General features: G+C 39.4%; 1 protein-coding gene across 4 annotated transcripts in view; it reads left to right on the top strand.

Annotated features, from left to right (window-relative positions):
* LOC127486149 (zinc finger protein 300-like) overlaps positions 1 to 6,595 on the top strand; it is a 37,052-nt gene extending 30,457 nt beyond the window's left edge. Inside the window, exons 1-4 of one of the 4 annotated variants that reach the window (XM_089311931.1) lie at positions 242 to 421; positions 2,090 to 2,216; positions 2,451 to 2,543; positions 5,253 to 6,595. In XM_089311931.1, the coding sequence (XP_089168057.1) occupies positions 2,506 to 2,543; positions 5,253 to 6,315 (1,101 nt within the window). In that variant the 5' untranslated portion in view covers positions 242 to 421; positions 2,090 to 2,216; positions 2,451 to 2,505 and the 3' untranslated portion in view covers positions 6,316 to 6,595. Of the gene's footprint in view, positions 1 to 241; positions 422 to 2,089; positions 2,217 to 2,450; positions 2,544 to 5,021; positions 5,129 to 5,252 lie in introns of those variants that run through there. The other 3 variants (XM_089311932.1, XR_016219417.1, XR_016219418.1) reach the window with 3 other exon arrangements.
* The last annotated feature ends 6,524 nt before the right edge of the window (positions 6,596 to 13,119 follow it).

Below are 13,119 nucleotides of genomic sequence, written 5' to 3'. Positions count from 1 at the left end.
TTGGTTCACCCCCCAAATGGCTGCTATGGCTGGTGCTGTGCTGATCCAAAGCCAGGAGCCAGGTGCTTCTTCCTGGTCTCCCATGCAGGTGCAGGTGCCCAAGCACTTGGGCCATCCACCACTGCCTTCCTGGGCCACAAAAGAGAGCTGGACTGGAAGAGGAACAACTGGGACTAGAACCCAGTACCCATATGGGATGCCAGCACTGCAGGCAGAGGATTAACCAAGTGAACCATGGTGCTGGCCCTATTTCTGCCAGATACCCTTGGTGACACCAGGACAAGCCTCTGCTTAACTAAAAACAGCATTCTCTACATGCAGATCTTGACCAGATATCATGTGATCACCACCTGACCCAGAAAGAGGAAGAGAATAGAACATTTGAGTAAAAAATTTCCTTGAACTTGCTACATCCCTGGAGGTGAGTGGGCTGTGCCCCACTACTGGCTTTCCAAGCTGCAATGTCCCAGATTAGACTGTTCACATAACTCCCAGCTTCATTCTGCTGCATTCCTCAAATGGCTGCAGTGATATTTTCCACCTGGCCTCTGGCAATGTCTCTCTTTGGTCTCTTCCCCTCTAAATAGCCATTTAGTCCTTCCCCATTTGCCTCCAGTGGAGTCTTCTTTGCACTTCAGAGTGCAAATATCTTTAAGTAACTACCACATTCTATTGAAGCACCCTGTGCCTGAGGGAGTGAGTACTCATTTTCATGTAAAAATAATAATTATTCTAATTGTTGCAGGATACATTATGATGCTTATGAACATAGTTTATAAACAAGTTTACAAAAGTAGCACATAAAATTTTATTGGGTCAAGTATATAAATATTAATTATCAGTTCCTTGAACAATTTTTTAAAAAGATTTATTTATTTATTTGAGAGGTAGAGTTACAGAGAGAGGGAGAGATGAGGAGACAGGTTTTCTATCCAGTGGTTCACTCCCTAAATGGTTACAATGGCTGGAGCTGGGTCAATATAGAAATGAGGAACTAGAAGCTTCTTCCGGGTCTTCCACATGGGTGCAGGGGCCCAAGCACTTGGACCATCCTCTACTGCTTTCCCAGGCCAACACCAGAGAGCTGGAAAAGAAATGGAGCATCCAGGACTCCACCCAGCACCCATACAGAGTTCCAGTGCTAACAGCAGAGGCTTGACCTACTACATCATAGTACCAGGCCCTCCTTGAACACTTTCACTGTCTTCATCTCATCATAGCCCAGGACCACTCACCTAGATGTAGTGGAGTTTTTTTTTTTCCCCAGTACCTGGCCTGTGTTCTTTGCTATTTACCACTATTCTTGTTGCATCTTAACATAAACACATTCTTGCATAAGATGTCACCATCTTTGGTGTTTCAATGAACAGTAATCAGATAATAGAGACAAATATATTGCTTTAAATTTTTGAAAAAGGATTTATATTACTTGAACCATAATTAAGGAGAGATCTTCAATCCATTGGTTAACTACTCCAATGACTACAATTGCCAGCTCTGGGCCAGACCAAAGCCAGGAACCTAAAGCTCCAACTGTGTCTCTCACATGGGTGGTAGGGTCCGAAATACTTGCAACAGCTCCTGCTCCTTTCCCAGGCACATTAGCAGGAAGCCAGATTGGAAGTATAACAGCCATAACTCTAAACATTGACCTTAAGGGATGCCAGCATCACAGGAAGCAACTTAACCCATTGAGACAAAACATTGCTCCCTCCCCAAATCTATTTTAAAGGAATTTTTTTTTCACCTTGGTCAATCTTGAGCATGTGTCTTTTTTAGTTCATCTGGCATGCTAGTTTTGTTTTGCATTTATACTTATGTTTACTGATTACCATGTGAACAGCTTTCAGAATCATTAGAAGAAACCCCAGTTCTAGAATATTAAGGGAAACTCTATTGTGATTTTGGAATTTTAAAATTATTTTAAGGGTAGGGTAGTTTCATTGTGATTTTGCTCTCTGTTGCCATATAGATTACAGAGGAAACTGTTATATATAAGTAGCAAATAAGACACTCAGAAAAATCCACTTCCAGTCTTTGTGATTAGTGATCCAGGACTGATATGTTGAAGATGAATGTGCTGTTACAGGTGTTGGTGTCATTTGAAGACCTGGCTGTGGACTTCACCAAGGAGGAATGGCAGAACATGAATCATTCTCAGAGGACCCTATACAGGGATGTGATGCTAGAAATCTATAGCATCCTACTGTCCTTGGGTAAGTAAAAACCAGCTTGTACCCAGGTAGAATTATTTTTTCTCAGTTGAGAATTCAACAATTTATAAGGTTTCATATCTGGTTGGTATAGGATTTCAGGCCGTGAAAAATTTTTCCCTCTAGAAAGCAATTCAACTTGGCCTTTTTCTGGCACTGCTTCTGGGCCCAAGCTGTTGTCCCTCAAAACCCAAAGTTAGTGGTTTCACAAAGTCAAACATGATTTCCTATTAAAAGGGCACTGCATAAACAAGCCTGAGGTGATCTTCAAGTTGGAACAAGGAGCAGAACCATGGATGGTGGAAAAACCCCTGAACCAGAGCCTTTCAAGTAAGTGAGCACATGTTGGTCAGGGTGACTGGGACAGAAAGCTCAGCAGATGCTGACTGCAGCATTACTAACTTTTCCTAAATCCCAGAATTTCTGCCAGCTGGTATCATACATGCAACAAAGGCATTCTACAGCCTCCAAGTAAGGCTGCCTTGTGAATATCCATCTAGCTGCTTTCCTGTTCTTGCTGAATATTTTCTTAGATTAACCAAAATGCAAGTGTTTTCTGGCTTTTATAAAGCTGTTTTCTCAGTTTGATACATCCCCTGAATTCTAACTTTTCTTTCTTCCTACCTTCAAAGCCTGTTCTGTGACATTTATTCAATTATTTATTCATTCTTTCAGTGCTTATTAATTGGCCAGCTCATAGACAATGTTTTACTACTTGCTGAAATTGAATTTCCACTTCTGGCTTTGAACAGACACAGGCCTTGTTATTGCTCAAATTTGTGGATGAAACGAGTGAATGGGAGCTCTCTCATTGTCTCCGTCAAATAAATAAGAAAATAATAGGTTTTGCAAATATTTAAAAGGTCAAATGGCTCTGTCCTTATTCTTTCTGGCTCTCATTCTCTCATTCTCTGATCCATAAGTAAATAAAAAAAGAGCCTTTGTATTGTGACATCAGAAATCACGATACTAAGCATGACCTTACATAGGAACATGAAAATTGGTGGTCTTATGCTCACCAGGAGATTGACATCTAAGGACAAGTGTACCTGTGAATTTTATTGAGCAGCTCATGTTTGTTTGGGAGGAGAGTTTGAACTTAGAATTCCTCTTTCTTTTTCTTTCTAAAAAGATATACTTTATTTTTTGAAGGCAGAATGAAAGAGAGACAGAGGAAGATCTTCATTCTGCTGGTTCACTCCTCAAATGGCCATATTGGCCAGGGCTGTACTAGGCTGAAGCCAGGAGCCTTAAACTCCATCTGGGTCTGATACATGCATGGCAGGGGACCAAGTGCTTGAGTCATTTTCCATTCCTTTCCCAGGTCCATTAGCATGGAGCTGGATCAGAAGCAAAGCAGCTAGTTCTCAAACTAGCATTGCAAATATGGGATGCTGGTGTTGCAGAAAGTAGCTTGTGCTGTGCCATAATAACCCTCTCTTTTTTTAAAATATAATTCTAAAATGGAAAAGAGATAAATGTATAAGGGACTCAGCTTTTCTTTGAAAGGAGTTGACAAGAAATCCTCCAACACAGAAATCAAAAACATTCAAAACTTCAAATTATCAAACAGCAGTGTATAGAAGAAAAATAATAGGGAAAAGTAATGTCCACTGGAAAGTATTCAACATACTATTCCATTTAGAAAGTGAGTGGACATTTTTATGAAATGCTTTTCCACCTTCAAAAATGGTTATTTATCAGAATATTCTTGCAGCGTAGTGGGTAAAGATACCACCTGCAATGTTGGCATCCCCTTTGGAGGCTAGTTTGTGTCCTGGATGCTCTACTTCCTATCCATCTACATGTTAATGTGCCTAGGTAAGTAGTGGAAGATGGCCCATGTGTTTGTAACCCTGCCACAAATGTGGGAGACCCAAAGTTCCTGACTCTTGGCTTCTTTCTGGTGTGGCCCATGTGCATTATGGCCATCTGGAAGTGAAAGAGCAGATGGAAGATCGATCTCTCTCTCTCTCCTATTCTCTCTCTTTAACTGCTTTTCAAAGTTTGAATTTTCAAAGTCAGAGTTACACAGAGGAAGAGATAGAATCATGTCCTCTACTGGTGCACTCCTCAAATAGTTGCAATAGCCAGGGTGAAGCTAAGAGTTCAGGGACCCAAGCACTTGTACTATATTCCACTGATTTCCCAGACACAGTAACAGAGAGCTGGATTGTAACTGGGGTAGCATGGCCTTGAACTGACATAGCAGGTGGTGTTTTTACCTGTTGCACCACAATGCTAGCCCCAATAAATCTGAAAATATACAAATTAAATTATTTTAGTTATTTTCATCCACTTGAAAGAATGTCAGTGAGAGCAGGAGAGAGTAATATCTTCCATTCTTTGATCTGCTGCCAAATTTCCTGAACCATTATTAGTAGACCAGTCTGAAGCAAAATGTCTGCAATGATATCTAGACTTTTCAAGTGTATATTCAGGTATTTCAAGTGAGTGGCAGAGTTGCAAGCACTTGAAGCATTATTCACTGCCTACAAGGATATATGATCAGCAAACTATATTGGAAACAGAGTAGCCGAGGCTCAAACTAGCACAGTTATGGGAAGCAGCCATCTCAAGCAGTGGCTTGACCCACTTGCCCAACTTAAAAAATATTTAAGGTAGTTAAGAATATTTTTGAATATTGGGAAAACTATTGTAAAAACCACCAAATGATCATAAATGAATAACATCTACTGATGTTGAATCCATGCAACTAAGATAACAATAAACTTGCTTTTCAACAAGCATTCCAAAAGAAACAGTTTGATATGGTTCATAAATTTGGTTACTTTTTTCTCATTGCAGTTGCTAACAGAAAGGATGACCTTATCAAAACCAACCAGAAAAATGAAGAAGTAAATTTGAGGCAAGTTGTAATTACAAAAGTATCTCAACTCCCAACAGAGTTGAATTCAGAAAAAAAAAGAAAAGATTTAATTTAACCTCAGGACATATTTGTAACCTGATTATATAAAAGGAAAATAGTTTAGGAAAGAAACCTGAAGTATATGACTTATTGAATGTTCTACTCTCTAGGGGACCTGATGAAATACCAGCTGGAGAGAAACCTCATGGACCTAATGTCACTGGGAACTCACTCCAATACTTGGAACATCTTAGTCAACATCACCAGATTCAGAATATACAGCAGGCTTTTGAACACAGTGGCCAAGGGGAATGCTATAACAGGAAGAGACTATCCTTTGAATGTGAGAGGATTTGTGTGGAACACACCTCTAATAAATCAACTGTCATTTCAGGAAACAAAACTCTGGTTGAAAGTAAAAATTTCCATAAAAATGTCTATCTCAGTAACTATCAAAAAGCAGGAGAGAATCTCCATGGATCTTTTGAGTATGATGAATCTCTGAATTACAAATCAGATCTTACAATGTATCAGAGAACACATATGGGGAAAACTGTCCATATATGTAAGCACTGTGGGAAGTCTTTCAGCTGTAAATCCTGCCTTACTATCCACCACAGAACTCACATAGGGGAAAAGCTCATTGAGTGCATTGAATGTGGGAAAAACATCTACCAGAAGTCAGACATCACTAAAGACCAGAGCATTGCCACAATGGAAAATCTTCATGAATGTAGTGAGTGTGGAAAAGCCTTTTATCAGAAGTCATATCTCGTTAAACACCAGAGAATCCACACAGGAGAGAAACCTTATGAATGTAAGATATGTGGGAGAGCATTTTGCCAGAATTCACAACTTAGTACACATCAGAAAATTCACACAGGGGAGAAACCTTATGAGTGCAATGAATGTGGAAAAGCCTTTTATCGGAAGTCACATCTCGTTATGCATCAGAGAACTCACACAGGGGAGAAACCTTACAAATGTAATGAGTGTGGAAAAGCCTTTTCCCAGAGTTCAGTCCTCAATAAACATCAGATAATTCACACAGCAGAGAAACCTTATAAGTGCAATATATGTGGAAAAGCCTTTCGTTGGAAGTCAAGTATCATTATACATCAGAAAATTCACACAAGGGAGAAATCTCATGAATGCAATAATTGTGGAAAACCCTTTTGCCCCAGGACTGCCCTCATTAGCTGTAAGAGAAATCATACAAAGGAGAAACCATGATTGTAACGTGTTGAAAATCATTTTGCCACAGGTCTGCCCTCATTAACTATCAGAATTCACAGAAGAGAGAAACCTTATGAATGTAATATGTGTGGAAAAGCATTTTGCCAGAAGTCCCAACTAATTTTTCATTAGAGCATGCTCACAGGGAAAAAAAAAAATCTTATAAATGCAAAGAATGTGTAGAAACATTTTTCCAGAATTCAAGGCTCAGTAGTCATAAAATTCACACAGAAGGAAACATTTTAAATTGACTAAATATAAAAAGGACATATATTTTCCAGGAATACATGTCAGCATACATGATAGAATTCACACAAAGAAGAAAACCACGATAATGGAATCTTTGTGAACAATTACTTTGACAGAAGTCTTCAGCACACATGAGAGAAATCACAGGAGAAAAGATACATGGATATAGATGAAAATTTTCTACCATAGGCCAGCTGTTATTATCAGAGAACTTACAGAGGAAAATCTCTACACATGCAATGGAAGTGGAAAATCCATTTACTCAAAGGCAATCTTCAGCAAAAATTACTGAATTTTGCAAAGAATGCACTGTATACATGTATTGGATGTGAAAAAATGTTTTTGCAAATCAAACTTCAACAGATTTTAGGGTTTTCACAGGAGGAAGTAACAAGGTATGAAGACCTGCTATATGTTCTTCAAAATAATCTTCCTTTGTGTCATACAACCTGCATTTTTAGCTTCCCTACTGTGAGTAGGACAGTGGAAATGAGCTCTGCTTTCACATGTGAGTGTTAATAAATATTGCCTATAATATTTACTTAAGGTGCCATTCTCATTTACAAAGTTACTTGATGCAGATGTTGTGTTGTCTGCCTATGATTTTCCCCCTACATTATTCTGGTACAGAACAGTGTTATGATCACAGTCACATCACCTCACTCATTTACGAGCCATAATGCTCTATTTTTAGCTTTGGATAATGAGTATTTTGCCTAGGGTAGGGAGTGAGTCTCCTGTAGTCATGAGTCTCTGAAGCCAGCAGAATCCCAAACTTTACTTTGTGTATGTCTTCTAGACTGCTGCTTTTTCCAGCTTCTGTGCTTTTCCTATTTCTACTTTTTTATTTATGTTTAATTTTATTTGTTAAACAAGTTTCATGTATTTCATATTGTACATATTGAGAACTATAGTAGGATTCCCTGCATTCTCCCTCCCCCCACAGTACAATCCTTCCTGCCCCTGCATCTGAGATACCCAGTCTTAATTTTACCATAATCTATTTCCAATATACTTAATGATCATATAGTTAACCCTGCTCTAGGTAAAGGCATTCAACATGTAGTATGGAGAGAGAGAAACAATACAGAACAGAAGTAAAGAAATACTGTTACTCAATGGAAGAGGCAGGGCTATAAACAGTCCTCAGACCTCAAAATGTCTGTTTCACTCCAATACATTATATTTCAACTATTCTATTAGTTACATTGGATCAGAAGAAACATATGGTATCTGTCTTTTTGAGGTTGGTTTATTTCACTAATTATAATAGGTTCTAATTGCAACCATCTTGTTGTAAAAGACAGGATTTCACATTTTTTACAGTTAAGTAGTACTCCATAGTGTATATACACCATAATTTCTTTATACGCTCCACAGCTGATAAATATTTGGGTTGACTCTGTATCTCTGCTATTGTGAGTTGTGTTGCAGTGAATGTGGGGTTACCGATAACTATTTCAGATGCTGATTTCTTTGGTTTGAGTAAATTCCCAGAGAGGGATGTCTGGATCATATGGTATGTCTATATTCAGCTTTCTGATGTTTCTACATACTGTTTTCCACAGTGGTTACACCAGTTTACATTCCCACCAAGCATCAATCAGGGTACCTTTTCCCCACATCCTCTGCAGCATTTGTCATTTGTTTATTTCAGTACTCAAACCATTCTAACTGGAGTGAGGTGAGACTGTGGTTTTGATTTGTATTTTCCTGTTGCTAGTGATCCTGAGCATTTTTCAAAAATGTGTTGGCCATTGGAATTTTCTCTCTTGAGAAACTCATTTTTAAGTCTTTTGCCCATTTATTCATGCGATTGTTTGTTTTGTTGAATTTTTTTAGCTGTTCATAGATTCTGGATGTGAACCTTTTCTCAGTTGCATAATTTGCAAATATTTTCTCCCATTCTATGGGTTGTCTCTTCTGTTTGCTGAGTATTTCTTTTTTATTGCAGGAGCATCTCAGCTTGATGTAATCCCAGTTGTCAATTGTGGCTTTGATTGCATATGTTTTGGGTGCCTTTTCCAAGCAGTCTTTGCCTGTGTCAATGTCTGTAGAGTTTTTCCCATGCTTTCTAATGATGTGGTGGTTTCCAGTCATAGATTTAGGTCTTTGATCCATTTTGAGTGGATTTTTGTTTAAGGTGTAAGATTGCATCTTTTTCAGATTTAGATATTAAGGTGATGCAGGTTTCATAAAAGGAGATTGGGAGGGTTCCTTTCAATTGTTTTGAATAGCTTGAGAAGAATTGAGATTAGTTCTGCTTTAATGTCTGGTAGAATTCAGTGGTGAAACCATCTGGTCTGGGCTTTTCTTTATTGGGAGAGTCTTTATTATTGATTCAGTTTCCATCTTGGTTATTGGTCTGTTTAGGTTTTCTATATCATCATGACTCAATTTTCATAGGTTGTATGTTTCTTGAGATCTATCAATTTCATCTAGGTTTCCTAGTTTATTGGCATGCATAATAATTTCTGATGACACTTTTTGTTTCTGTGGTATCTGTTATATTTATTTTTTGTCTGATTTTGTTGATTTGGGTCTTTTCCTTTTGTTTATGGTTAGTTGTGCCAATGGTGTGCCAATTTTTGTTTATTTTTTCAAAAAACAGCTCTTCATTTCACTGTGTTTTTTTTTGTGTGTGTATTTTTTGTTTCAATTTATTGTTTTTCTAGTTTCTTGGGATGCATAGATAGCTCCTTTATATGGTACTTTTCCAGTTTCTCTATGTAGGCACCAACTGTTACACCAGTTATTACAAACTTTTCCTGTACCGCATATGTTTTGATATGTGTTGTCACCTTCATTTATGTCTAGAAATTTTATTTATTTTTTATTCTGTTACCCACTGTTCTTTCAGCAGCATGTTGTTCAGTCTCAATGTGTTCTATAGGAACACATCAACTAAATACCTTTGCAGTCCTGAGATTTTCCCAAAAAGAACATAAATGTGAGCAGCATTCAAATACCACCCAAAACTCCAACTCATTTGAATATCTGATTAGGAATTGCCTCAGAACCATCCCATCCCAACTCTAGAAAGGGAAAACACCCAATCTTGTATTGCAACAATCATTTTCTTCTTAGGTTGCTCACCCTCTTATCTGGGAGTGTTCTGTTCCTTTTATCATTAATTTACTTCTGTTCCTGGAATTTCCTCACATTTGGCAATAGGAAATTGGAGTACAATCTAGTTTTGGAATTCCTTCTTTAATGTAGACACTAGTACAGAGCTTCAGGGTTGTCTGATATGGTAGCTTCAGATTCTGTTTCTCTTTTTCATTACTTTTTCATTATCCTCTCCCTTCCAGGTGACCCTCAGTCTTTTTTTTTTTTTAATCTCTGTGAATTTCCCAACTCACAAAGTTTTTTCTGGCTGGACTCTAACTGGATTTACATTCAATTCCTATCTCATCTTGTGCCCATTCAAAGTGGACACTTCAACCATATGGAAAGGCCATTTCTATTTCTAGGTGACTGGAGTACAAATGTGATAACAGATGCTCTGTTGGAAGGTCCACCTTTTAAAATTTTTTTAAAGATTTATTTTATCTATTTGAAAGGTGGAGTTACAGAGAGGCAGAGGCAGAGAGAGAGAGAGAGAGAGAGTTCTTCCATCTGATGGTTCACTCCCCAGATTGCTGCAACAGCTACAACTGTGCCAATCTGAAGCCAGGAGCCAGGAGCTTCTTCCATGTCTCCCACATGGGTGCAGGGGCTCAAACACTTGGGCCATCTTCTATTGCTTTCCTAGGCCATAGCAGAGAGCTGAATTGGAAGTGGGACATCTGGGACTTGAACCAGTCCCCATATGGGATTCTGGCACTATAGGTGCCAACTTTATGCATTACACCACAATACCAGCCCCATCTCTACCTTTTTTATTTAGTATCCTGAGGACAGTCTTACAAGTGATTCTCTCCACTTAAAATGCAACAAGTTGAGACACTGCATTGGCCCTGGGCATAGCCCATGGGGATATTCTAATGCTATTCATGAACTGCAAACCTCAAATCCAAAAATAAACATTTTAAGGGAAACCTATGCTTGCATTGAAAATAAAATCCAAATAATGGCAAAATTGTAATATTATTCCAGAAAGTGTTGACTTTAAGATCAAAGCATTTTTAGAAACAGAACATTCAGTATTGATAAAGGATTCAAACTATCAGGATGATTTAAGTATTATAAACAGTGTTTGCTGACCCAACTGAATCCTACCGTAAATAAAATTATTTTGGGTAGTGTAATGCAGTAGACAAATCATAGTGGGAGACACAGTCACCTCTCACTGTGGGATTTAGACAGATATCTAATATGTGGACATGCAACCATGTCAATTATTATCATTCAAAGTACAAGCTCCAAATATTTGCTTTTGTTGATTTTTTTTCCCACCAAGCCAGCAAAGTATAATCCATAAACACAGGAACTATCCCACATTAAAGGAGAAGTTAAATTCTAAGTACATGAGAGTTTGCCAGAGTCCATGCTCTGTACAACCCTGGGAATTATGTGTTGGGTCTATTACTGGTCCCATCCTGGAGCCTCTTTCCAGAAGAGTAGGCTTTTACTGGCTGCAGTAACCACACTTTTCTACATAGAGTCATCTTTGGGTAGTCAGGGGACTTCCAAATTCCAATGAGAATTAGCTCACAAAGGGATGGAAGTGTGTATTTGAGTGAACTTGGGAACATTCTAATAGAGTAAGAGTTAACTGTATAGTCTCAATTCTGGGTCTCAGTTCTTGAGTCTGCAAACTTCAGGAATGAGATGAGGAAGATGGAAGAGTGAATGGAGATGCTATGATGTATTGTGCAAATTAAAGATTATTTTGATGCAAAGAAACATGAAACTACATGTAGTATTTCATAATATATTTTCACATATACTTATTAACTAGCCCCATATTTTTTTTTTATTTGACAGAGTTACAGACAGTGAGAGAGACAGATAAAAAAGTCTTCCCTCTACTGGTTCACTCCTGAAATGGTCGCTACGGCCGGCGCTGCACTGATCCGAAGTCAGAAACCAGGTGCCTCTTCCTGGTCTCCCATGTTGGTATAGGGCCCAAACACTTGGGCCATCCTCCACTGCCCTCCTGGGCCACAGCAGAGAGCTGGACTGGAAGAGGAGCAACCGGGACTAAAACCGGTTCCCATATTGGATGCTGACACCACAGGCGGAGGATTAACCAAGTGAGCCATGGCACCGGCCCCTAACCCCATATATTTTTAACATTTTTGCATAGTAAACCTATATTTTTGTTCCATTTTCCACAAATGTATTTAACTATGGGAGATATAAACATTCTGTCCATAACCTTACAGGAAGATGCATTTGTCGTGATAATAGTTTGAGCCTTGGTGGGTGGATGTTCATGATGAAAAGCTACAATAGGACAGCAAGAGAAAAACAGGAAACATAAATTCCCAGGGAATGGAGTCACTCACAGACAAGAGGGAGTTGACTCCTGGTGAAAAAAATCTTCACTGGTCATTAGAAGGGCACAGATGGTAGCAACCTCTGCAAGGTTTATCTTTTAGGCATAGAAGAATAGGATTCCCATTTTTGGGGGAGTTCAAGAACTATCCCAAGACCTTAAACAATTTTGTAAAACTTAAGCAATATTGAATCTGGAAGATTGTTTTCCAACTTACTCTGAAATCCAGTGGCTTTAAGTGTACATAGCTAGTAAAGCCAATATTGATGTCTGTGTTACTGTTGTAGCTCAGGACTCGAGAAGCCATAATGTGGAATTTTGGTCCAAAGATGTGATGAGAGGAATTCTGTTGCAAATAGGTTTTAAAACACTTTTCCAACCGGTGCCATGGCTCAATAGGCTAATCCTCCACCTTGTGGTGCCGGCACACCAGGTTCTAGTCCCGGTCGGGGCACTGGATTCTGTCCCGGTTGCCCCTCTTCCAGGCCAGCTCTCCGCTATGGCCTGGGAGTGCAGTGGAGGACAGCCCAAGTCCTTGGGCCTGCACCCACATGGGAGACCAGGAGAAGCACCTGGCTCCTGGCTTAAGATCAATGTGATGCGCCGGCCACAGCACACCAGCTATGGCGGCCATTGAAGGGTGAACCAACAGCAAAAGGAAGACCTCTCTGTCTCACTCTCTCTCACTGTCCACTCTGCCTGTCAAAAAAAAAAAAAAACTTTGCCAAGGGGCTGGTGCTGTGGCACAGTGGGTTAAAGCCTTGTCCTGAAGCGCTGGCATCCCATATGGGTACCTGTTCTAGTCCCAGCTGCTCCTCTTCTGATCCATCTCTCTGCTGTGGCCTGGGATAGCAGTAGAAGATAGCCCAAGTCCTTGGGTCCTTACACCCACATGAGACCTGGAGGAATCTCCTGGCTTCGGATTGGCCCAGCTCCAGCCATTGCAGCCATCTTGGGAGTGAACCAGAAGATGGAAGACCTCTCTCTTTGTCTCTAACTCTCTGTAACTCTGTCTTTCAAATAAATAAATCTAAAAAAAACACACTTTGCCAGGACTGGCATTGATGCATAGCAGGTAAAGCCACTGTCTGTGACACCTGCAACCCATA

Source organism: Oryctolagus cuniculus, chromosome 13 (assembly GCF_051225735.1).
Source record: "Oryctolagus cuniculus isolate XC-2025 breed Fujian yellow rabbit chromosome 13, ASM5122573v1, whole genome shotgun sequence".
Classification (NCBI taxonomy): Eukaryota; Metazoa; Chordata; class Mammalia; order Lagomorpha; family Leporidae; genus Oryctolagus; species Oryctolagus cuniculus.
The sequence above is the reverse complement of the archived record's forward strand: the minus strand, read 5'-3'. Positions and strand labels throughout refer to the sequence as shown.